General features: G+C 41.7%; 1 protein-coding gene across 4 annotated transcripts in view; it reads left to right on the forward strand.

The window, feature by feature from the left end:
- cadm1a (cell adhesion molecule 1a) overlaps nt 1–26,440 on the forward strand; it is a 331,329-nt gene that overhangs the window by 278,241 nt on the left and 26,648 nt on the right. For 2 of the 4 annotated variants that reach the window (XM_069145843.1, XM_069145844.1), the window contains exons 7-9: nt 735–831; nt 7,099–7,271; nt 17,864–17,953. In XM_069145843.1, the coding sequence (XP_069001944.1) occupies nt 735–831; nt 7,099–7,271; nt 17,864–17,953 (360 nt within the window). The remainder of the gene's footprint in view (nt 1–734; nt 832–7,098; nt 7,272–17,863; nt 17,954–26,440) is intronic. The other 2 variants (XM_069145845.1, XM_069145846.1) reach the window with 1 other exon arrangement.

The raw sequence follows: 26,440 nt of genomic DNA on the forward strand, positions 1-26,440 counted from the left end.
TAATTGTCTCGATAGTCGATTTCTTAAAGTTGTGCACCACTGCTTTGTCCAACTGAGACATTTACCTAAGATCAGGCCGCCGTTCCTTTTATTTGCAGATCTACTGAAAGATCGTCCGTGCTTTTATCTCCTCCAGACTATTGCATTGCACTTTATTCTGGTATCAGCAGGCCAAACATCAAACGACTGCAACTTATACACAATGCTGCCGGCCGGCTTTTAACACATTCAGAGATAAGCAACCGCATCACACCCGTCTGGGCTGCACTTTACTGGTTATGAGTTCAAGATTTTATTGCTCATTTTAAGCCTCGGATGGTCAAGCTCATGCCGATATCTGTGATCTTCTTGCTCCCTGTGAGCCAGATCACTGCTTGAGATCCTATGGCAGATTGTATCAGATGAGTAATAATGTGAGGAGTCAGGTGGGCTGATTGGCATCAGCCAATGTGTCACGCAACGTCATCGTCCCGCCTTAATAGCACTGCTGCCTAATGTCACTCCTGATGGGACTCTAACCAGATTGTTTGTTTTTTTTAAAGTACATAAATCACAAGCCATCCTGTGAACAAGGAAGTCTGTCGTTTGTGGCTGAATCTGAAGATTTTACCTCCTTGTTTATGTCTGCTATGAACAACTTTTACGCAAACCCGTCGTAAAGTGGCTCGAGATTTTGCCTCGTCAGTATTCTTGTCCCATCATTTCACACTTTGTCTCTTCTGTCCTCCTTTCAGACAAACCGGAGGTGAAGATTGTGGTAGAATTTCCTCAGGGTTTGACCAGGGAAGGAGAGAACCTGGAGCTGACGTGTCAAGCCAAAGGCAAACCCCAGTAAGACACACACACACACACACACACACACACACACACACACACACACACACACACACACACACACACACACACATTTTAACCCATTTAAACATGGCCGTGGGGAGGGAAGCAATCATACCTGCTTACAGATGCACATTTAAGAGTTCATCCACATCCTCATACAATGACTTCATTCCTCTTATGTATGTCTTACATTACGTTTCGGCACTACATCACTTGGGAAAGATGTTTTGGAAGGAACATGGTGTGCTTTAATACAGAAGAAGTACACAATGACATGAAACCCAGCGTGTTTAAAAAACATTGAATCAAAACCAAAATCTTTCCTTAACCTTTTTCAAAGTGCTGTTGTTGCCTAAACCTAAACCACAGATTGGAGTCTGGATGAGAATTGCTGTCTCTTGTGTGAGATTCACTGTGTACAGTTGCTTTTTAAAGTTAAACCGCCTATCACCCTGCTACTGTGTGCGTATCTGTTGCTCCTCATAGTGAAAAGAATATATTTACACTGTTTCAATGGCTGTATTGAGGGAGACGACATTGAACAGACTGTACTGTGTCCTTTATGCGCTCAGTATGCTACCAACTGCATTTCCAAATGATGTTTTCTCGATCCTCTGGCGTGGCCCTGTTGAGTGGCTCCAGGCTGGTTTTACATCTTTTTTTTTTTTTTTAAAGAGCCATACTGTACTTTAACATTTCTGAATTTAGCAGAGGAGAGGGTCTGTGGTTCTTCTTGATCTATAACAAAACAATTTGACAGCAGAGGTCAAGTCATTTTACAAGTCAGAAACTCGAGTTGTGCCACAGCTGGAACATTAAGGCATCTTTATTAATTTCTGGAGTACCTCAGGGCTCTGTCCTTGGCCCTCTTCTGGTCCCTACTCATATTTGTTAAATCAGTTTATTAGAAAACATATTTGTTTCTGCTTCTACAATCAGAAAGCTTGCCCAGATAGCCTGATGGCTCAGTACCTGCAAGCTGAAAGACAGCATTTGGACTGTCGTTCTAGTAGCCATTGGTTCAAAAACCAATCTCCTCATTAGAAGCAGAGATCTCTTCGAAGTAGACAAGGGAGTTGAGTTGATGGACAGGACGGTTGTCTTGGTACAGGTAGAGTCTTAAAGAGGAGCTTTGACTAAAACTGTGACAAGACCTGGGGCCAGAGGATCCTAATTGCCCATTGCTGGATACATAATCACTTAATTGAACCTCTCCTATTTTCTTTTTTCAGGACTTCCAAAGGGGAAATTTGAAAACTGGCCTGTAATTATGAAATACATCAGAATTACTGCGTGTGATATTTTCGGCGGGTGTTTAATTACTGCTACTTTTAAGGTGGAGAGCAGAGCAGAGAGGGGTATTAATAAAAGTGAAGGGAGTGGGTTCTAATGTCTGGCAGGTATGATTCGAGCAGGAAGAGGGCTGAATAGGCAGGGAGTCTTTTTTTAATGATGAGTGTTAGTATTCTTCAGGTATCTGGGGAAACTGTACTAACAGAGTATGTTGATGGACTGGAGGCACTGGATGTTGACTAATGGAGACAATTTTGTGATTAAAGTTAAATGATTGTTTTGAGCTGAGCATAGAGAAACGTCCCCAAAGTAACTTTTTTCCCTCCATGTCGGAAACCTACTGTGGCTTTTATCAGTGCTGATCGATCCTTTCAAATGTCTGACTACCATGTAGAAGCTCTCGCTTGCCAGCTTGTCACTCATTAGGCTTTTATTCCACATGTATCGTCTGTAAACTCAAGTATTGATTTGTTCGGATGACAGGTATTTATCAAATGAGATGTAATGGAGAGCAAATTAAGCCATTAGGACGAGCAGCAACCAAGTCTCACGGCAAAGCGTGAAATAGACTCGGCGGTCTATTACAGCAAAAGGTGAAATAGCCACGCTTTGGGCTGTCTAGACATGAAAGTTACACGTTTTGAGAGCTTGAAACAAAATATATTTTTTGGCGGTTTTAGGAGGCAGGAGGGGTGGCGAGGTGGCATTAGTCACAGTCTGCTGTGTGCAACGCTGACGTTTGAATCCAGGAGGTGACAATGCTTTTGTTGAGTTTTGGGTTTCGAAACGCCGACTATGTTTTTATTTTTCCCTAACCTCAACCATGTGCTTATTTAGTAAAGCCAACCATGTGATTTAGCTTTCATTTTCATTTTCTTGTAAATCCCCTGGCTGTGCACTTGCAGTAGGTTTAATTTAGTCAACCGCAGGAAAACTTTTATGCTTATACAGCGCAAAGTGTGGCTATTTTACGTTTTGCTGTTGGTATAAATTATATTAGTTAGGCTTCAAATGGTGCCCTGAAAAGTTTATAGTTTGCTTTTTGCCGAAGGAGCTGCTAAGTTTCAATTCACAACATTTATAACTGAGTTTAATGGCGAACCCAGTTTAATTGAGATTTAAAACCACTTCTACACCAGAAAATTGCCAGAAAATAAAGTACAGCTTCCATTTGTCGCCATCGTAGCTGCTCTTTAAGTGTGTCACTCCAGACTAATTTGAGCAAGTGTAGTTATGAAAGTGTAGTTTTGAAAAGTTATGAAAGTGTGGTTATGGAACCTGAGTGCCAACACCTGGCGCACCCAGAGCATATCAATGGACAGAAAAGTGGACTGTGCTGCAGTTAAAAGTTTCTCTGGACATCATAATTACCTTTTGTTGCCTTCAAACTGGGCCACTGTTGTCAGCTATTGTCAGAGCGAATTGACCACAGTAGACGTCCTCTGCGGAGGAGAGGTGAGAGTTGAAAAGTGTTTGAAATTGAACTCAAAGGTTTTTCGGGGAGAAGCATGCTGTAAAGGGGATTGGTGGCATTAAAGATTAATGTTTGGTGGTTATTATTGCAGTTGGAAGTAAAATGTGTTTCATTTGCTAAAGGTCTGAGTGTGTTTCTGCCGTTTAATTTTGTCTAAGCAGGTGGAAATGTAAGTAAACATAATTCATGGTATTTTCCCCTCTAATGTAGTTGAATTACTGTGGTTTTCTTGTTTTTTTGGACATTTACTGATTTTCTAAATCGTTTTGTGCCCAAGCCATAAAGTCAACTTTGCAGCCAACTCTTCCCCTGTTTCATTATGAATGGAGTCACAGGTCTCACATTAACAGGTCAATTCTGTTATTGAAGTCTGCTGGGGAATTAGGGTTTCAGTTTTGATCAATGCAAGCTTCAAACTCAGTGCTTGAAATGGAATAAATGAGTGCTAGTACTCCCATTATTCACATGTTGGCATGTGTTTGGCATCAGCAAATCACGAAGTATACTGCTGATGTTTGCAACATAAATTCACTTCAGCAGAGGGGCAACCATTTCAATAATTAAAGTACCAAGACTATTTAAAAATATCAAGTATATGGCCGAACAGTGTGTGAAACACTGGTGGGCTTATAATTTGAAAGGGATACAGGAAGTTCTGGCATTCGGCCAACCAATAGTGGCTTCAGACGATTTCACAGAACTGTGGAGCTTTTTTGAGAAACAGTAACTAATAAGAGGTCCACATACTTTCAGTTGGTTACACTGAATTGTAGCCACAGGTGTTTTTTGTGATGCTAACGTTACATCAGCAGGCTCTTTAAATTTAGCACTGGCGTTAGCTTGCTGCTCTCACTGGTTGGGTAGGATTTGACCTTCAAAGCTCTGGTGTGTCACCTACTGACTGGATTCATGTTCCCCGTTGAAAACCAGGCCAACATTATTGTGAGGTTAATGTAAACTTACTAAGAATTGCCGCACGGCAGCTCGCGAGAACAAGGTTGTGTGCTAGACTAGAGGGAAGCACGCTGCTGTGATTGGTTGTTTCACTTTCAATCAACGTCCTCCAACAATGTAACAACCAATCACAGGAAAACCTCCATCCCGCTGATCCAATCTAGCACCTGCCAAGAGAGTGTCGGCAGCTGGCGAGAAGTCTCTGGACGCAAGAAAAACCTCGCACGTCAAAGAGTAAAATGCAAATGAACTGGTACAACATACTGGTGAGTACCGGCCCATTTGGAGGACAACCAAAAATCAAATTAATCCAAAATCGATCTTTTCATGACCATAAATCAAAGCTGGAACCAATCCCAAACTTTATTCTGAGGGTCTAAAACTCTGTATGAATCTCTGAAGGGTAGATGTTCAAGAACACACACACACACACACACACACACACACACACACACACACACACACACACACAGAGATCAAAACACTGTGTACTTGTGAATGCCACTCCCCACCATTCCCCCCTGCAGTTTTCATACTTGGCATAGAGACAAGCTCACTACCCGTATTCATTTTATAAAGATGAAAACACAATCAATACAGTGAGCCGGGAATTGGAAGTCATTTTCATTAGGGCTGCTGAGAGTTGTGCAGTCATTACCAGCAGATAGCACAGGGGGCCCCGGCTGCAGGCAGCCATTTGTATTCTAGACGCCTGCCCTTCCTCTCTCCTTGCAACCCCATCTTACCTCTTTCGTCTATCTCTGTCTATCTTCCTTTTCTGGATTCACTTTCCCTCTTCTCACAACATCCAATCCACCTATAGAGAGACTTTTTTCCCCAGGTTATGTCCCTCGCTCCATCTTAGGAAAAGGCTTATATATTTATTATTTATTTACATTTCACTTCATCTGGGGAACACTTGCAATAGACACGGCGCCGTCTCTTTCAAGCCGTTCACCACAGCCATTAAACGCACTTGTGTTTTTTTTTTTTCCTTTGTTTGTTTTGGTTTTGAGTCTCAACTGAGATTTCATATTTCTTTTTTCCCGGATTTTTCGCCTCCCCCTTTTTCTCCCCTTCCTCCCCCCTCTCTCTCTCTTCCATTTGCTTGCTCCCACCACACCAAATGTTTTCAAATGGAGGGAAACAAGTTAAAACACCACAACAAAATGCAACAAGAGAGACCATCAGCACACGCTCAGGGGAAATAACAGTAGCTGGCAGCGGCCATTGGAAGTTGCCGCAGCAAAATAGAGGTGTTTTGTCTTTTTTCTTTTCTCTTCACCCTCTGTGACTCCGGGCACTTTGAGCTCATTGTCATAAAAATGGAATCTGTCACCCTGCTATAAACCTCAGTCAAGGTAGAAGAGAGAACAAAGGCAGACGGTTGGTAGGCACCCACCTACACAGCAACTCTCACAAGCACACAAGCGTGGCAAAGCCTGTAATTTGAAGACAAAGCTGCTGCACAGTTATTGTTGCTTTTAACTCCACACAAAGGGATGAATATAATTTCCATATGTCTTGATTTGTTATGTTGTGGCTGTTAAGATTCTGGTAATATGTTAACAAATGTGGGTAAAAATGTTGTTGTCATGTGATAGAGCACCAAATATATGTAAACTGGAGGCCCCTATTTTAAGAATAATTGTTTGTCATTAAAAGTGGTTTTTTTAGTGTTTTTTTTAAAGAAGCTCAGACATCCGAAGATTTGAGTTGTATGCTAAAAAAGCATCGCATTAGCCTAAAAAGAGAAACTCAAACTTCAATAAACAAGCAAACATGACACTGACAAGGATAAAGAGGCTTTGGTCCTTTCTTACGTGGAAAAAGGTTTCTTTTTTTTTTCGTCCCTGAGCCTGAAATCCCAGATCTCCAAGTGTTACGACTCAGGCTCTGGGCATCACAAACAAGCTGTCATTTGTAAAAAAAAAAAAAAAAAGAAAAGAAAAAAAATGGATTCACATTAGGAAAAAAAGAAAAAGAAACGAAGACTGGTGTGCTGGAAGTCTGCTGTTATACTGACTGCACTGAGAGATTGTGGTGGGATTGGAGAGATATTTAAAGATAATGGATTGATGGACGTTTTTGGACGCCCTTTGAAATCTCATGAAGCACGGAGGCTGTGATTTCTACTTATTATAATATGATTGTCTTGAAATTTAGAGAACAATTTAACGCTTCCCAAAGATTGTCTGTCCTTTTTGTTCATTGCATGACCTTTGCTCGAGTGCCACTCTGAAAACACATCACTATTAGATTGCCTGGAAATGTATCTTATTGATTAATGGACCGGTTAAAAAAAAAAAGCAGGAATACTTGAGAGCATGGTTACCAAGATTCAGGCTCGCAAGACTAGAAAAGAGAGCGACATGTGGAGTACTAAAGAGAAACAGGTGATGCCTACAAATATACGACAAAGCTTAAATTAACGGTTTGGTTTATGTGACGCCGACTGCTCGTACAGAATCATCTTGTCACATCCTCTCCTCGTTCTGATCCCTGAGATCTCACTGGTGCTCTTGTGCTCTTGATTTCAGGCCACAGCGAGTGAACTGGTTGAAGGTGGATGACGACGTTCCCTCCCACGCCGTCATCACCGGCGGCGACCTGTACATCGAAAACCTCAACAAGTCGTACAACGGAACCTACCGTTGCGTGGCGGCCAACTCGGTGGGGGAGTCCTTCGACGACTACATCCTCTACGTCTATGGTACGCTCGTCTGCCGCTCACACACGGTCGCTTTCCAAATGAACCTCCATACCTGTTTTCTACCAGAGTAACATATGGAGTCGCTTCGAGATATTTCAACATTCAAACATCTCCGACCCGTCGACCTTTGTGGCTTTTTGACTTTTGAGACTGAACACAAACAGCAAAATAATTTACATGTGCACCGAAGAGTGATTTATAAGAGCGGTGAGCTGTTAGCATGGCTGCTCACCTGCAGCATACTGAACACCTTTATGCAGACGGACTGTAAAATGAGGGCCCTGTTTTTATATTTTTAGTCCCTCTCTGTTTCCAGATGCAACGTTCATACCGAAAGCTTGTGGTTCCACTCGGTCCACTTTGTTCACTGGACTGCACCGTGATCCAGATCGACGTGGTCCCGAGGCTGCGTTCAGACCGGCATTAGCACAGTGGGAAAAAAAAGATGCAGGCGAATTGTTTTGGTCTTTGATAAACCTTCAAAGTCCTTATTACTGTTACCCAAACTGGATTATATTCAATCGCAGCAGCACAAAAGGGACACGAACATCAAGTTATGTGTGCTTCGATTAGTATTTTTAATAACCTGAAGAGAAGTTTATATTCTGTATTTACACACAGCACACTAAATAGCAAAATGAAATTCAAAAATACGAAAATGATTTATAAAATATCTCGCACTTTTTTGGCACGCCTCATCAAAACTGTCTTCAATCGGGCAGTTTGGATGTTATGACTTCATAATTTTTGTAATTCTTGTTATGGCTGTGAGCTTAATAATCTAAAACTTTTGGCTCTCAGCGGTCGAAGCCTCGCCAGGTTTAAAACTACTGCTGTTTTCAGAAGGCGAAAATAGTTGGGAGTCTGGGAGCAAAAAAAATTAAAAATTACTTTCCTGAAAATCTATACAGTATGCGGTTCGTTGTAAAAGTAAACCTGACTACATCAGCTCCGTTGGGTCACTGGATTTCATTTTTTAATGTGTCGGTCCAGCGGCCACACGGTAAGTTTATTACATCCTGATGCCAGTCAGTTTGATTTATATACCCCCAAATTACAAATATGCATCAAATGGTTTCATAAACTGTTCAAGATATGACCCCCACGATTCAGGCAAGCGATGCAATGTAGAAAGCGTATAATGCATTTTTTTATTTTAGCTGAATCCCAGCTGGGGATAAATAGTGTGTGTGTGTGTTTCCGTGTGTGTTTGTGTGTGTGTGTGTGTGTTTGTGTGTGTGTGTGTGTGTGTGTGTGTGTGTGTGTGTGTGTGTGTGTGTGTGTGTGTTGTGTTGACCAATGGGAACTTTGCTCCACAAACATGTGGTAATCCTCTAACCGGTTTCCACCGTGTTGATCTAACATCCTCCCCTCTTTCTCCACCTTCTCTCATCCTTATAAGCTTTATCTCAACATGCTTTTATACTGTTGATACCAATAACATTTTCTCCCCTGAGCAGGGCATTACGCTGTAATGTGCTCATTTTCCTCGACCAAAATTACTTCGCTATCACTTTTGGTAGACCCTGAGCCCGCAGAGAAATGATTTGGCTGCTATTGTCAGAGGGAATTAGCAGTCTGAAAAGGCCTCTTTTGTGTGTGTGTGTGTGTGTGTGTGTGTGTGTGTGTGTGTGGTGAGCTCAGTGCTTGATGGACACCAGCTGAATGGATGTTATTTACAGCAGAGCTAGTTGCTGTGCTAATGATGAGAGCAATAAAACAACAGAGGTACTGTCGCAGATCAGGAAACAGCCACCTGCTCCATTCCAGCTGTTGGTCCATGCCAGTAGTGCCGTCAGTCTCTTCTTTGGATGGAAGACGTTTTCTAGTGTTTTCCAATTGGTCAAACAGTCAAATCTAATCTAATCTGATGTAATATAAACTGTAAAAAAGGGGCATTTCATCTGCAGATGCACGAGGTTATTTCTTTTTTTTAATAGATAAATATCGGTTATTTGATGCCTAATCTCCTTCCGATCTTTTGTTAATTGTAAACCGTTGCTCTCTCTGCATGGGCAGTTTTGAAAAAGTTTCCACAGAGACATTTTGCTGGTTCACTGAGCCACTAAAGTGCTTCGGTTGGTTGACAACTGCAATTGAACTTCAGTAATTTGTTCACGCTGGGGGTTTGAAGGAGAGGCTGTCTGCATCCTGTCCAAACCTTCCTGCTGCTACTGGCCCACACTGACAACCACTCTCCAAAGATATCATACCACACCAGCTGCAGGCGAGCGTCCTACAGGAGCTCAGGAAAATGGGATGCAATGCATGTTTCCTCTAAAACTAATTCAAATGTAACCCCATTTTAATCCGCAGTAGATGCAGAACAAACATACTCTGTTCTCACTCCGGTATCAGATACATCACATCACTAACATCAAACATAAATGGATCATTAATTTCCCCAAAGTCTGTCAATATATTAAACCACATTTTCTGAAATTCGTATTGCCAATTTTTTCTTTACAAATGTGTCTTTTTATACATGTTATAGTGTGGGCACAGGAAGCCATGCATTAGTTGAATAGATGCAATACAAAATACAAAAGACAACGTTCTCCTGTGTTGGAGGACGTTGCGGAGCGTCATCTTTTAGTGTTCTCCACTAAACAATGGAACAATGAATCCTCTCAGCCCACAGTTAGCGAGTTTGGCTGCGCTGCGAACAGATCATGGATTTATTATGAGAGTGGGATACCGGCGCTCCAAAATGGCTCCAAAAAAAGTTGCTCATGCGGCAACAAGAGCCAAATATAAAACGATCCCTCTCGCTGATTTTCATCGTTCTGCTTCTGTGCGCTGATGTACACAGAAAGCATTTCTAGTCTATTTACAGTAATATTACATCTTCATGATTTAAAGTTTCATGACAAAGAGGCAAAAAAATGAACTCTTTTAGTTGGACTTGCCCTGTCAGCAGTTTCAAACTTCTGTTATGAAAAACAAGCTTTTGGACAGCAATGATGGATTTCTGTTTTAGCTGCAGTTTTGTGGTTGGACACTGGCAGCGAGGTTCTGTCTGTGGGCGGATACTGGATAAAGCCATGAAAAACACACCAGTTGTTTTTCCCGGGACTGAATATACAAGAAGTGTAATCCTATGAAATATAATTTATACGTTATGGGAGTTTAGGATTAAGAGTTGAGCGAGATATGATTTATTTTTGCATGCGGATGTGTTTGTAATCAATTACAGCACACGTGAAAACATCAATAAGCGCAACTATTTCACTTTAAGCCATGTTGTTGCTCACAGTCGTACGATCCACAGAGTTGGAGTAGAGGTAGACATTTTTGTGGTATTTGTTGCAGGCATTTTCTCTCCCCAGTCGTAAACAACAAAACCCCGTGGTGATGGCTGCAAGTTGCCCCTCTCTCATCCACCCACACCTCCCCCTGGTGAGAGAAAACACAAAGATAAACACGGTAATGCAACACGTGGGCAACTAAAAGCCTCGCACACACACACACACACACACACACACACACACACACAAAAAAGAAAACACAGCCGCCATTAAAACCACAGAAGGCCTCCATCCTTTTAGAGCCAGTCTTTTGATGACTTTGATGTGTCCGTGGGCCCCACACTACTAATGTCTACTGTAATTCAGCGGCAAATCGTGCCGAACATTCGCCTTGCTAATGGGAAGACGGGATGTTGTGGCTGAGCTGTCTGAAGCCGACTTTCACATTATGTTCCAGACCTCCCCGCACGTACAGACACACCACCTGCTGCTGCTGCACGGATGCCGCCGTGAAAGTACCTCTGCAGTTGAAGCGTTTACGTAGGCAGGAGCTGTGAGGAGGGCAGCTGTGCACACGGAAACCTCCCGCTGGAACGTATTAGACCGGGCAGGCGAGCCGGGCTGAGGATGCTTTCCCTGTTAATGTGTTGAGTTTGGTTAAATTGCGCTCCGGTGCATTTAGTTCGGTTTACTTCGGGCTGTAGCTTGTGAGTTAAACTCTGAACCGCCTGAGAGGCAGCATTACGTTTAGTTTCCAACCAGACTCGAGCGCAGAAGTTTCCAACCTTTTTTCACTCTGACAAAATGAAACGCAGCACTGTAACAATTATTGACATAGCTGAGCTCCACCAAACCGGCTGAACAAGCTCATAAATTGATACTCGACACGCACATAATGCCCTGGATAATGGACCAAACCCATGATTTCATGATAATGTATATAATTCAATCTTTTTCTCTCCCATTTCTATTTGCTTGTTACAATTAATAGTATATGATGTTATTTTGAAGTCTTGCCTAATAATGCTAATAATCATGAATTAATTTGTAAGATCCTTGTGATGCAAAAAAAGCATAAATGAACATAAGAAACAGAAACGTTTCAAGTTCCAGAATTAAATTTCCCCACTTGTGTTAATAGTAAAACTCTCTTTTGTAATAAGTCAATATGGGCAAAAATAAATAAATAATAAATCAGTTATTTCTCCAAGCTAAATAAACTGATTTTCATGTGTAAAAGCACATTTACATTGAATGAAAGTGTTTCACACCCCGGGAAAAATATTAAATAAATAATAATACAATACAAGTTTAACCACCATACCTGCAGGCTATATTGCAAAGCTGCATAGATAAAATGCAGCATGTACAGTATGTAGAGGTAGACTCCCATAATAATGAATCCTGAACCCGGCCATCAGTCACCAGGACAAAAATGACCAAAAAACTAGGAAAGTGTTTTCATATTTTAGAGACCCGAAGCTGTCATGAAGATAAAAAAAACAGCGTTAAGATTTATTTTATTTTTTATTTTTTTAATTACCAGCCGCTGTATCAACACGGGGTCTTAAACTGAACATTAGAGGTCTGTAATTTAGAGTCTCCACGGTAACGCCCGCCACCAACACTCCCCCTGCTTGACAGCCAAAACAAATGAAGCCGCAGCCAGCGTCTCCTCTAATGCATTTGATTCCTGAGTATTGTGACCCTCAGTGATGGAGAGCACGGCGACACCGGCTGACACTAACAACGTTAGCAGCGAACGGAGTGCAGTCTGCTCCCGACTCACCGCCTCTCTCACTTCACAGGCGAAGAAAACACAACCATCATGGTTTTCCTTTCACAGTCGAGTGAGATCGAACGCCGAGGGGTTTTAAGTTGTTTACAGGCAGCTGCTTACCCAATAACTGAGTTCTCTTCCTCCCCGCTCCTTCACCAGCTCCGGGTTTTTATTGCATACGAGCAGCGTGTTCAGTGACCATGTTGCTCTTCCTCCTTACTTTACGCTTTTTTCGCCATTAAAGCGGACGTGATTTAATTTTTTTTAAAATTCTCACAAATCACCGTTATCTCTTCGAGTCGCGTCTCCCAGAGTGTCCAGAAACATCCCCATTCAGGCTGCACGCGCTCTTAGTTTGCTCAAATTGCACTTGAGCGGAAGTGAAATTGCGGTTGTAAAATGTTCTGAGGCGGAAAAGTCATTCATCAAATCTAAAACAAATTTGCAGGGAGTTTATGTTTTGAATGATGTTGGTGTGTTATTAAGCCATTAGCACATCACACGGATTATTAAGCAGTATTTTAGATATTCCTCTGACGTGTGTCCTGTCATGTGTATCTTTGCATCACTTATGAGATAGCAGAGAAAGTTACACCGTCATTTCGGGTGAGAGAATCGTCACCTTTTATCTTTAGATGTTATTTTTAATTCGGACCTCAAATGGCGATAAAAGTTCTGAGATGTCCAGTAAGTGAGTGTAAGACGACTTACTTTGAAGGAAACCAGAAGAGCAAAAAACTGATTTGAACCTGAACAAGAAACCTGTTAAGAGAGCTGAAATTCTTTGGTTTCATGATCTTTTTTTGCTACTTAGCTATTTTAGAAAAATTTCTGTGGAAAGTAACACTTGAAAGATGCACAATAAGCCAATATTTTTGGTCACTTTACTGGTTCGGGCCGGGGACGGCTCCTGAAGAGGGCGCGGAGGAACTTTCAGAAAGAAAAGAAATCATATGACAAGACAGCAAATCAGTCAGGCAGCGTATCAGATCAGAAAGGAGAAGCAAAAGAAACAAAAGCAGGAAAGACGCATCCTCAATAGATCACAGCATCTCACGAGGCAGCGTCTAGCTGAGGTTCAGCACCTGCATTAGCGGCGCTTGCATCCGTTTCCGGGCAGAACATCCGGAACGGTGACGGATCTTCAGTCGCAAAATCACAGCATCATGAAAGTCTTTTCTTATCCTGTGAGGATGGATGGATTGTTTCTGACAGCTAACGTACACAACGACTAAATTATCTTCAGAGGGACCGCCAGACAACTAATAACAAGGAGCGACTTTAGTGAATGACACCATAGTGACAAGTGGGAAAAAGTTGACTTCTTTAGGAGTCTACGGAGCCACAGACAACCTCTAGTGGCTGTCGGCGGTACTGCATCAGAGGCCCCATTTCTCAGACCCGGAAGCTTCATCCACTTTTATACTCAGTCTCTGTTTATATCGCGTCAATACCTGCACGTCTACCCCTCCGATCTTTGAAGTAGGAGAAGAAATGCGTTCTCTTACTGCCGACAGGCTGCATGTGAAATATAAATGTGACTTAATTATGAGGAGGAATGTTTTTTCAATACTTAAAACTTAAACTACGTCTGCAGGCTACAGCGCAACAAAGTAGAGAATAATAAAGACAAACTGGCCCAAAAAGAAAAGAAGAAATCATTTAACAACGTAGCCTGCTTACCCGCACTGGAAGGAATAAGGAGGAAATCAGGAAGTCAACAAAGAGTTTGGGATTTTCGCCTCTGGTCCAGAGACATTACAGTAAAGCATATCGGGCTCCGTGGAAGAGGAACTGCTCATTTTGACGTAAAGAAAACACAAGGATTCCTAGTTTCAGGTGATATTATATTTCATTTCCGCCCCTAGATGGCCCTGAATTGTCCGCACTGCTCCTTTAACCACCGGTTTTCGTCTGATTCAAATTAACTGGTCACCATGTAGAACATCTTCACATAAATTGCTGTTGTTTTATGGGTTTAAAAGGTTATTTCTGATAAGTTGTGAGCTTTTTAAAATCATCAGTCACTCCGTGCTGTAGCGATGTACATACGTACATATGTATTTTCACACTGTTTGGTGTGATTTCTGGACACTGTGTAAAGAAATCGTGCGGTTCTCTCTCATCCGGCGCTCACGTGGAGTCCCTTTAACTCGCCGGCTTTAACGGGAATGATTCCTGTCAGCGTTGCGTCTCTGCGCTTCCCCCGTCGTCCTGCTCCGTTCGCTCGGACCAGAAAACACTGATTCATGAGCCTCATCAGTAAACAAGGCCCGGTGACTCAGCGGGAGGAAAAACACATTCTGCCTGTCACATTTGAAAGTCAATGAGCTCCAGTGTTCTTTGAAACGCTGCTGCAGCAGCTAGCCGCCAATAAAATGGGAGAAAACCGCAGTGCACGTTCAGACGCTCTCGCCGAGTCGGTCTTTGAATCTGTTTTGTAATGCTAAGTTTTTAATGAGTTGTTGACACTGATGATCCCAAACATCTGCTGGACTCTCGCGGTTCATGACGGGATAAAACCAATTAGAGGGCGCCACCCCCGAGCTGGAGTCGGTTGTCTCTCAAGCATGTGTGAAACTCATCAAGCTTCGTCTGCCGGCCGGCTTCCCGACGGATCGCTTCTGCTTTCTGCTCGCCTTTTAGTCGGCGCGTCGGTCCGTTTTTGTTTTGTCAAGGTTGTCTTTTAAAGAGCGGGATTGTCGATAGATTAAAAAACACAGCGTACATCAGCGGAGCATTAATACTGATCTCGATTACCTGAAGGCCAACATTTGCATTTTTAAAACTGCTCCAGACAGTTGTGAAGAGTTCATTCACTTTTCTTCAAGTGCATGAAAAAGACGACTCCTCTGAACCAACACGTGTGAATGTAAGCGGCCTTCAGGGAAGACGACTTCTAATGACAGCCGACCTCTGTGACCGGAGGGAAGACATTACCAACGGCAGCGTGACTTCTTTTTTTTTTTATTATTATATTTGTAATGCAACTTTGGGACATTTCCAATTTGGGCTGATTTCGTAGTTAAAAATAACTTCGCTCCAATCATGAAGGTTTGCAGGTGAACATTCACTAATAGAACAACAAGTCTGATTTCATCATGGAAAGAAATAATGGTGGCACTCCTTGTAATGCAGCTTTTTAGGGCGACATAAACCCTCCGTTCTGAACCTGCGTACCCTTATAAAGTATGTACTGTTGCATGTAGTGTGTGTACAACCGGGACATACTACTTCATCATAAAAATGATGTCTGAACTTTGACCTTCTTGGTCGCGAACTGTAGCGCGACATTTGAACCAAAAAGAAAAATGCTTCTTCTTCTTCTTCCTGTTGTGGGCGGAGCTTCAGCACCACCGACTCTCTCTGCGGCTCAGTCGATGCGACGTATCTCCCGCTGCAGAGGATTGTGGGTCAGAAACATCCAGAGTAGCACGCTGACCTGCAGACTGCAGAATAAAACCAGATGTAGTAGAACATCCTGGTTCTTTTGGCGTACCACATGTAACACACTATTCACTCGTTCTCTAATTATTACTCATTGAATCAAGACTTTTCTGAAATGTTACATGAAGCACATGAAACTGAAGACGTAGAAGATATTTATAGAAAACCGTCTCTTCTTCCGTTTGCTTCCTTGAATGTTGTCATCTGCAGTGTGTCGGGTGTTAATCAGTGGTTTTACTATCGTCAACAAATTAGTATGAAGAGAACTAAATTAGCAACGTATTCGTCCATCTGTCAGCACAGACCCAAAACCATTTGTCCCTAGAAAAGTACAACTTAAAAAAATGGGACACAGTACAAGTTATTCTCTAATACAGACAGGTATTGTTGGTTTTAACCCCCCCCCCCCCCCCCCCCCCGTTCTTAAAGGGGAATGAGTTGTGTGTTTGTTTGAGACATTTCTCGCAGTTTGATGATTTATGAAGAACTGAATCCCCCAAAAAATTTGAGTATTTTATTGTAATGAAGGAACATGTGGCTCAATAATGAATTTAAAGTTTTCCTTGGCGCAGAGGACTGTAGGCTTTGGCGACACAGGAAACGCTTGTTAGGCGGATTAAGTCATTATTGTTTCTGTCTTTCAGAAGGCTTTTATTGATAATTACATCAAAATTTATCGTGTTTTGTATTTTTTTTTTTTTTATGTGCCAGAGCAGCCTGTAAAGTCCCACCCGCTGTTTTTTTTTACATTCAGCAGAATTCCTTTTTTTAAAATTTATTTAATATAACAATAAACAAATTGAATTCCATGTGACACACTGTGAAGTATTTATTTTTTGTGAATCATTAAACATTTGCCGAGTCCCATAGAAAACGCTGTCTGTCATGCGAAAACACTTGAAACTGTAGAATTCGTCGGCGGGCTCTGATCGTTTTTGTTATGAAAATATAACATTTTGCATTTCTGGATGAAACTGAAATGAAAACGCTTGAGCACGTTTGATATCATACCTGGAAGGTGTGCGTCCTCCTGCAGGTCTAAAACCGACACTTCCTCCGTCTCCTTGACTCCCGTCTCTCCTCCCGTCTCCTCGTCCTCTCACCTTCTCATCACACTCTGATTTCATTTAAGTGTACGTCTACCCTCTCTCCTTATCAACAGCCACAAATTACCTTTTTTTTTTTTTTTTTTTCCCATCACCTTTTAATAACCCCAACAGGTTTTTCAGTTCATTTCCAGGCAATCGGAGCTGCATGGGAGGTCTCTGAGCGAGCAGCGCTGCCAGCGGCTGCGTCTCAGTGCAGCTCGGCCACTCCAACCAGGAGAATGTCACTTTGATAGCTCCCCCTGGTCATTGTCAGCGCGGGGAGTCCAACCCAGCTAATGAAGTAAAAAGGGGAAAGCTGTGGGAGGAAAAATGGTCAAAATCTGTGTGCTCGACAACCCCGTTTGATCCCGCTCATTTATTTTTATGTGCGTGTGTTTGTGTATTAATCCCCTCCTTCTGTTTTTGTGCGCTCTCATTTATTATATCATTACTTTTGAATTTATACATCAAACTTTGAGCTTTTATTTTGGATTCTTTGTTTTTCTCGGCTAGTCAACTGTGTACTCGTCTCCTCTGAGAAATTAAGAATGCAACGGCACATTTTGTTTGTCAAGACAGCTCGCTGCATAACAATGACAGCGTACGTACAACAAGCAGCACTTGTTACTCATTAGACATTTAATCGCTGCTAACAACCATGTACTCACACGCGATGTCATTATTTCATGTCACGGTGTTAATGCCTGAGAAGAGACAGAAAAAGAGAAGAGCTCCTACAACGAGATCTTTGATCATCTCAGCCGGCGACGACATGATGTGCTGCAGCAGTGTTTAATGCACCGCCATGCAGCTAATTCATCACGCAGTCTGCAGCGGACACACACACACACACACACACACACACACACACACACTCGCGCGGTGAGCTGTCGGTCGTACATCGGCGGTCGCTTCGTGCTGGTTTTTACTTTATCTTCATGCCTTTTTTTTATACTCATTTGTTTTCCCCCCTCCCACCTCCCCCGACTCCCCCTTTTGTGTTTGTTGTGTGTCTGTCCTCTCATTCAGATGCTCCCACCACCACCCCTATACCCACCACAGCCACCACCACCACCACCATCATCACCACCACCATCTCCTACCCCGAAGCCAATCAAGGTACGGTATCTCCCTCACGCAACCTCTTTATCTGTGTGTGTGTGTGTGCGTGTGTGTGCGTGTGTGTGTGTGTGTGTGTGTGTGTGTGTGTGTGTGTGTGTGTGTGTGTGTGTGTGTGTGTGTGTGTGCGCTCCCTGACTCCCAGTGCACTGAATCCTTCCACATATTTCCATCTTCATTTTTTATTTGTTTTGCCCATGTGTTATAAGGTCACCCAGTTTCTGTCATTTACAGTAAATTCTCAACACTAACAGGTAGAAATGAAAGTCTGAAGCTGCAGCTGGTATCCACAAGTAAAGTAGACATCTTTAATCAGAAATGATATCAATAATACCTGAACTGTGGCCAAAGCAGAAGTTTGGTTAGTTAACCCAAAGATTCTGTTGACTGATGAAGAAAAGAGATGCAGAGGGTTCAGGAAAAACAAGAAATGGATGTTGTGTTGAGATTATTTTGTCACAAATACTGATCCCAAGGTCAAGAAGGAGATTTCATACTCAAGAATAGTTTATTTTTTAAATTAAAGTGCACTCATCTGCTATCCTTCTGAGAGCAAGATGAGAAGATGAATGCGAATCGCATTATTGTTTATGGACTTTATGAGTTTGACTATCGCTCCATTTATATGCAAATCTTTCTGTCTGCAAAAATCAAATATTAAGACCCAAATTTCATAACTATGCTCCCACTGTGACTCCTGTTGTCCTCTGATTTCCTGAAGTGCATCTGATTGTTGGTTTATGTGCCGTTTTTTACAACTTCCTTTCAGCTTTTAACACTTATATTCAGCACATCAATTGCATGCTTGCAGTCTCTGGCATTAACATCACCCATTATGATCCATGTTTTAAAATAAAATGTGCAAAGAGCTCTCCGAAATAATGGTTAACACGGAGACATGAGAGATAGAAATAGATTTTGGTGGAATTTAGACAACCTCATCTACCCCTAGTCATGAATTATGAGTAATTACAGCGCTCCGAGGCACGAAGGGATGTGCCCCCCTACGCGGTTTTCTACTTTTTAGATGGTGTGTGTGTGTGTGTGTGTGTGTGTGTGTGTGTGTGTGTGTGTGTGTGTGTGTGTGTGTGTGTGTGTGTGTGCGCGCGTGGGTTCTGGAATCGAGAGGACAAATAGCGGGCCAGGGTTGTGTCATGTTGTTTGGTTGCCGGTGCAGCCAGGTGGTCGGCGTTCGCTGTTCATCCACCAGGAAGAAAAAAAAAGAAAAACGTTCAGGCTTTCGAAAGAGGGCCAGGTGCACGCAAACAATGTTGCGCAACCATTTTCCCATTAAGCTGCTCCTTCTTCACATACACTCATTACAGTTGGAAAATGCAGTGTGATATCAGATGCAGACAACAAAACACAGCACACACGGTTAGTTATTTATGCTGTAAATGATGTAACAAAGACAGCGGCTTCACCATTACAAGTGTCGCTGCAGACACAGGACTTGCTTTTTGATTTTCATCACATCTCTCTGGTGAAGTCGGTTTCTACGTTGTTTCGTGCACGAGGTGGTTTGTGGGAAGCGCAGCAGCGGTGTGGCTGAACAATAGCTGAACACGAGCACTCGAAAATTAGACCCTTTTGAAATTAGCACATTTTTTTATCTGGCTCTTTCAGCAACAGAACTCGGGGCTATTGTGAGTCTAAATCTCCAAAGGGTGCAGATAGAAAACATCACTTTATGGCTCCAGTCAGAAAATCAGCCCGAGCTCCAAACGCAATCAAAGCCTCTCTGACAGATCGCTCAATTGGAACAAATCTCACGAGGCTGGCAGAAATCACAGGCATTGTGCTTGATTATGCCATCTGATTGGATTAAAGAGAATACCTATCTGCGCCGGGCTGATTGATAGCTCTTTTGCCTCAGATCAAGGAGTGTGGAGTCGGCACAGGCCCCGCTCTGATTATTGCTATCTGACTGATTCACACCGAGATCTCTGCCGATTCGCGAAATGATCACACTTATTTCCAATGTTCCCGCTGAGAATAATAAACTGACTTTATAGGTAAATGATAACAATAAAGAAATATATTTTATAAAGACTGCTCGTGCAAAATGAGCGAATTAGTGAGTAAATCTTTAAAATGAGATCGCATAACTCTTTAAAGATGCATCTTTTTTTCAGTTCAAATCAAACATGGATTTTATTGCAAAAGACTTAATCTAATGCAACAAGTAGAATTAAGTTGGGAAAAACAGCATGTGTTCTCACATGTCAAATTTATGCACAGTTTTTGACTCCATGATAATAATAATAATAACTTTATTTATATAGCACCTTTAAAAACAGAGTTTACAAAGTGCTGTACAGAGAAGCAAAGCATAGTCAGACATATCGTCAATACCGGTAAACATTTAAGAAAACAGGAGGCAAAAAAGACCAAACCATTAAGGTAATGAATACAACAAAACCAAACAAATAACCAAAACGGGCAAATGGAATAGAAAACAAACAAATAAATAAAATAAACAAACAAAAACAGGGGAACAAAAGAACTGTATAAAAGGACGACATCACTTAAAAGCAATTCTATAAAAATGGGTTTTAAGAAGTGATTTAAAAGAAGTCAGTGATTCTGCAAGCCTTATCTCCCAGGTAGGTCGTTCCAAAGTCGAGGGGCCCTGAAGGTAAAAGCACGATGACCCTTTGATTTAAGTCTGGACTTTGGAACGGCCAGAAGGGCCCACCGGAGGATCTAAGGCTGCGAGTTGGCTCATATGGGGCTAACATTTCAATAATGTAGCTCGGGGCCAGACCCAGGCGGGCCTTAAAAGTGATCAACAAAATCTTAAAATCAATTCTAAAACCAACCGGGAGCCAGAGAGAGAGGCCAGAACTGGACTAGTGTGATGTCATCTGTTAAAACCAGTAAGAAGCCGAGCTGCTGCATTCTGGATTGGTTGGAGGCGGGAGAGAGATTTTTGGTTTATGCCAGAAAGGAGGGAGTTGCAGTAATCGAGTCGAGAGAAAATGAGTGCATGAATTACTTTTTCCAGGTCAGAGTGTGACAGTATGGGTTTGATTCTGGAGATGGTTCTTAATTGAAGGAAGCAGGACTGGACCATTTTTTTTTATCTGTGTTTCAAAGCTTAACTGAGAGTCAAACATTACTCCCAAGTTTCTGGCAACAGGTTTTAAATAAGCAGACGGAGGGCCAAGTTCACTCTCAATGAGACTGGTGTTATTGTTTGGGGAATTGAACAATATGACTTCTGATTTTGAGTTGTTGAGCTGAAGAAAGTTTTGAGCCATCCAACAGTTAATGTCAGAGAGACAATCTAAGACAGCATCCAGGCTGTTTGGGTCACCAGGTCTCAGCGGAAGGTATATCTGTGTGTCGTCTGCATAGCAATGGAAAGATACACCGTGTCGTTGGAGGATTTGGCCGAGTGGAAGCATGTAGATAGAAAACAAAATTGGACTTAAAATTGAACCTTGTGGTACACCACAGGTAATGTGTGTCGTGGAAGACGAGTAATTACCTATGGTGACCGAGTAGGTTCTTTCTAAAAGGTAAGAATAAAACCAGCTAAGTGCAGCGTCCTTGATGCCAACCCAGGTTTTGAGGCGATCGATTAAAATGGTGTGATCTACGGTGTCAAAAGCTGCACTTAGGTCTAAAAGAATTTAAACTGCACTCTCCCCCGTCTGCTGCTAAAAGGAGGTCATTAGTTACCTTGAGGAGGGCAGTTTCTGTGTTATGTAGTGCTCTAAAAGATGTTGTTATGATTCATAAAAGCTAAGAGTTGTGTTGAAAGCACTTTTTCTAAAACTTTTGACAAAAATGGAAGTTTAGAAATTGGCCTAAAATTGGAGAAAACAGAAGGATCAAGCTTGGGTTTCTTTAAAAGAGGTTGGACCATAGCATGTTTAAAAATCGATGGGTAGGTGCCATTTGCTAAGGAGCTATTTATAATCAATAAAATACTGGGCCCTACAGTGCCAATAACCTCTTTGATAAATTTAGTGGGAATAAAATCAAGGCTGCATGTGGTTGATTTCATGAGATATGATTTGGGATAAAAAGGACAGCGATACAGGTTCAAAGTTACTAAAAAAAAGCTTTGAATGTCCCTCCTGGCATGTAAAACACGGGTTGGGGGGGTAATTTGTTGTCTTATTTCCTTTACCTTATTAATAAGCAGCAGTAAAACGCTCTGAGAATTTGCTAGCAGACATGGAATTAAAAACCCGGCAACGGGCAGGTGAAGTGAGATTTGTGGGAGGTTGGGATAAAACCACATTGAATAAAACTGCTTTGTGATCAGACACACAGATATCCTTCATTTTAAAGTTTTCAGGGCTGAGACCGTTATACAGGATGAGGTCAAGGATGTGACCCTTTGAATGTGTGGGTTGTTGTATTGCCCGAGTGAGGTTAAAAGATTCCAAAGTATCCATAAAACCTTTGACAAGAGTCTGAGACGGGCAGCATGCTGATGCTGAGTTCAGGGCTTCGTAAGGGTCGAACCACCTGTTGCAGGACTCCTAGTTGTCTTTGCTGCAGAATGAATTCGGGAGAGATGTTTCTTCTTATAGCGGCGGCCGCTGCTCAACAAAAGTTTATTTGTGTGTGTGTGTGTGTGTGTGTGTGTGTGTGTGTGTGTGTGTGTGTGTGTGTGTGTGTGTGTGTAATTTCTGCATTTGGCAAAATATATTTCCAAGTTGTAATTTTCATCATTATTCAGTTTCAGATTCTACAAAACACTGCGAATGTGCAAAAGAGCTCTTCAGACATGAATATTCTGCTACTGCTGGACAAATGAATAAATTGAAAGTAAAAAATGCTTCATCATAGCCCCAAAACGAATAGTTATTATTCAAATGATGGAGAATTACTGAGTTCATGTAGTTTTGGCCATCTTTTCAATTAGTAATAACAGCATTGTAATGGTACTCTGAGCTTGTTAAATCATCTTAATAGAGATTTAGTGGGTCAAGAGGTTTTGTGAGCTGCTGCTTTTAGATTTATGCACAAATACAAGCTTACATCTGGCTGTTTGCAGGTTTACAACCTGTTTGATCAACTCATGTTAATGTTAATAATGTTCAATGAGTGTCAAAACTACATGAAGACCCACATTATAATAAACTTAAATTGTCCTTTAAATCTTTTGGATAACTCTAGTTTAAGATAGATATATATCAAAGATGGAAGTTCATTCTTGATCGTCTACTTTGTGAGCTTTTAATCACGTCACAGTCCATCAAATTCTTTGTCTGTTGATGTTATTGATCATATATGTGCTGCTAGTCATGACTCTTTACGACCACCTTCATCTTTCATGACACATATAATAATTTCAGAAGTATGTTTCTGAGAAAATCTCAACCTAAAAAGACTTTTACAGTAAAATTTTAAAAAAAAAATTTAAAAAGGAAAATTTCTGTCATTGATAGTCTGCAGTAAGAAATGAAAATATAAAAAAATCCACTCACTCTACAGTATGTTGGCGAGTTCTTTGAGTCCCCGGTGAGCAGGACTTGCGCTACGATGTGTGGGCTTCACCTGATAAAGCCAACCGCACGTCTGCAGTGCCAATATTTTCAGGTTGAAACAACCCACTTACAGTTTCTGCCAGATGTCCTCTGCTTTCAACCATCAGGGGCATTCCATTATTACTATGTATATAGATTGAAGGCAGCAGACTCATATGGCCATAATACGCTCCGCCAGTTGATTTCATTTACCCACAGATCAGAGACCTGCTGCCAAATGAATCTATCAGACTTTTTTTTTTTTTTTTTTTTTTTTCGCAATTTCCTATTGAAGGGCTAGAATAGAGAACTTTCAAAAAAAAATCTGTTAGTCCCAACACATGGCTCTTAAACTCTGAAGTGCTTGGCAGGGTTTATAAAGTGACATCAGGAAATGACTACATTTCTGTTTTCTCTACTAAATAAACTTCTTAATGGCTGTATACTGCTAGAACTAAATATGATTATTTTCCATTTACAGACACCTGTCATTTCTTTATACCAAAGCCCCTTTCAGTCAGCATTTGTTCTGCTTTAGCATCCTCAGTCTCTTTCACCATGTGCTTTGCTTTTTCAGATGCTTTTTTTTCATGCCGTTTTCTATGTCCGTGTAGACGTAGAAAGACCGAGTTTCCTTGGAAATGCTGCACACACTCCTCAGGGGCAGCGGTGTGTGATGTTTCTCCTCTTTCTCAGGGCCACGGTGGTCCTTTTGAGAAACCCAAGCCAGCTGTGTTTGCAGAGATTCAACATTCACCCTCTCACTTCTTTCTCCCATCAACACACGACGCCCAGTCATTTCCTTATTCACGACAGAACTGAATGAACGACTGTACTTAATCCAGGAATGAAAAAAATAGATAATAAATGTGAAAATAAAACAATCGGGAGGCAGGCTAGCTTCACTTTTAATTGACGAACGAGCATAAACGGTGCGAGCAACGAATTCGTTTAACCTACACTATAAACAGGACAGCAACAAAGGCACACGGAGGGAAGAGAAACAAATATTCATTCCATTTGTCAGGGTCTTAAATTACGTAAACACCATCTGCCGGAGTGACTTCAGAGTTTTTATGAATTTAGATGTGCCTCCGCCTCCAATTCTCCCAAACAACACATCCTTGCAGCATGCCAGATACTAATGTGTGATATTGTTCCCACTTTAAGTCCTCGTCCGTTTCAGAATCGGAGCCAGTCAACTATAGCTGATTCGATTAAGGTCAACAGCAACACAATAAGCGCAAAGAGAGCGCCGATGAGATTATAGCGCTCGGCATCATGGTAAAACACCAATCTGGAGCCCAACACATCTTGTTAATGTGAAGGTGTGTTGTCAGGTGGAGGTGGAGGTATTACTGCACCACAAGAGAGATGAAACTCGTAAAGAAGGGCAGGAGGGAATCTGCTCACTGTACAATATCTGAGAAACAAAGACAGATTTTAGATTCTCATATTTAACCCTGAGAACCGGATGGACGCAAATTATCTCCAAATTCCCAGCCCTTCTTCTCGGTTGAATTGCGCAGCGAGTATTTATCAGAGATACATGATATCCTATGAAACTGCAAATTGAGCTTTCCAACAATGTCAGTCCTTCCTCTGTGACGAAGCGTTGCAGAGAAAATCGACTTTCAAGTTGCATCAAATTTAATCATCGTTACACTCTGCATGATGCTCTGCACTCATCTCCACACCTGCTACTCTTTATTGAAGGATTCCCAAAGTCCCGATTCTAGAAATCCCATCTACACAATTATAAAAAGATATCTCTACTGCCAATATCTTACACATGTAAAAACATAAAAATTGCAAAAGACATTTTTTTCCCTTGATATGCAGGCTAATATAAAAAGTATTATCAAATTAAATAATGAAAGATTTGGATAGCTTAGACTGTCCTGAAACAAACAAGATATAGTATGAATGTTTAGCCCCTATAATGACCAAGATATGAGCTTAAAAATGAAGGTAGTGAAAATACCCTGAAAATAGCGCATGGTTCAAAGGGTTAAACTACATCACAGCACATAAAGTATGTTCAAATTTAGTTTTATTATTGTATTATTACTAAAGTACATTCAATATATTTTTGTTTTAACATTTTTTTGCTTGTTTGTACTGATTTTGATGGCATTGTCTTCTGGATTTATTGTATTGTAGAAAATCTGATGGGATTTCTTCCCTGTGATAAGTAAACTATCTTAACAACTTAAGATAGTTTACTTATCACTTAAAAAAAAAATCAATTTAAAAGCCATGAGTAACAATCATCAGAATATGTTACTGGAGTAACTCCGACTTGAAAAAAAGCTTTCTCGCATTTCCTGTTTTTCCACCAACATTCGGCGGTTCTTACAGATAAATCTATTGTTGGAGAGAAAGAGAGATACCACTCCATCAACAGAGCTCCGCGGGGGGGCGCGGCAAATTTCTGGGAAATGTAGGAAATCACAAACTAAAGCCCGAGTAGAGGAGGCAGGTCAGTGGATCCAACAAAAAAGTAATCTAACAGCCAGCGGGGACACCCAGCAGCCGGTTTTCACAACCACAGGGTTCCACCTAATGCATTTCTGCCAATATAATTATGATTGGCATGCAGTTATCTCTGCATGTTGAGCCGGATTTCATGTCACAGTGAGTCGCCAAAGGTCTCGTGGGAAGCATGGCACCTAAGTCAGGGAGCTGTGTCCGCATCATGACCGTGAATGTCAGCGAGGGCACCGCCGGCGTCTCAGCTGACCTGAAGTTAGAGACGCTGGAAGAGGAATCGGCTGCTCAGAAATGGACAGGCAATCACTCTGCGGCAGACGTATTGAGTGGTCCCACATGGCTGCCACCCACAGTGTAATGAGGGTTAGCAGGCCACTGCTGACTGAAGCTTGCAGGGACCCACTCGCCCTTCATTTTACTTTTTGATGCCAAATGAACACAAGTGCAGAACTGTTTTTAAGTGATGCCAGACGTGTAACAAAAGAAGGCCATTATCTTCCTCCTG

This window comes from Embiotoca jacksoni, unplaced genomic scaffold (assembly GCF_022577435.1).
Source record: "Embiotoca jacksoni isolate LCO1_2020_lvr unplaced genomic scaffold, fEmbJac1.0.p SCAF_13, whole genome shotgun sequence".
In the NCBI taxonomy this organism is placed as follows: Eukaryota; Metazoa; Chordata; class Actinopteri; family Embiotocidae; genus Embiotoca; species Embiotoca jacksoni.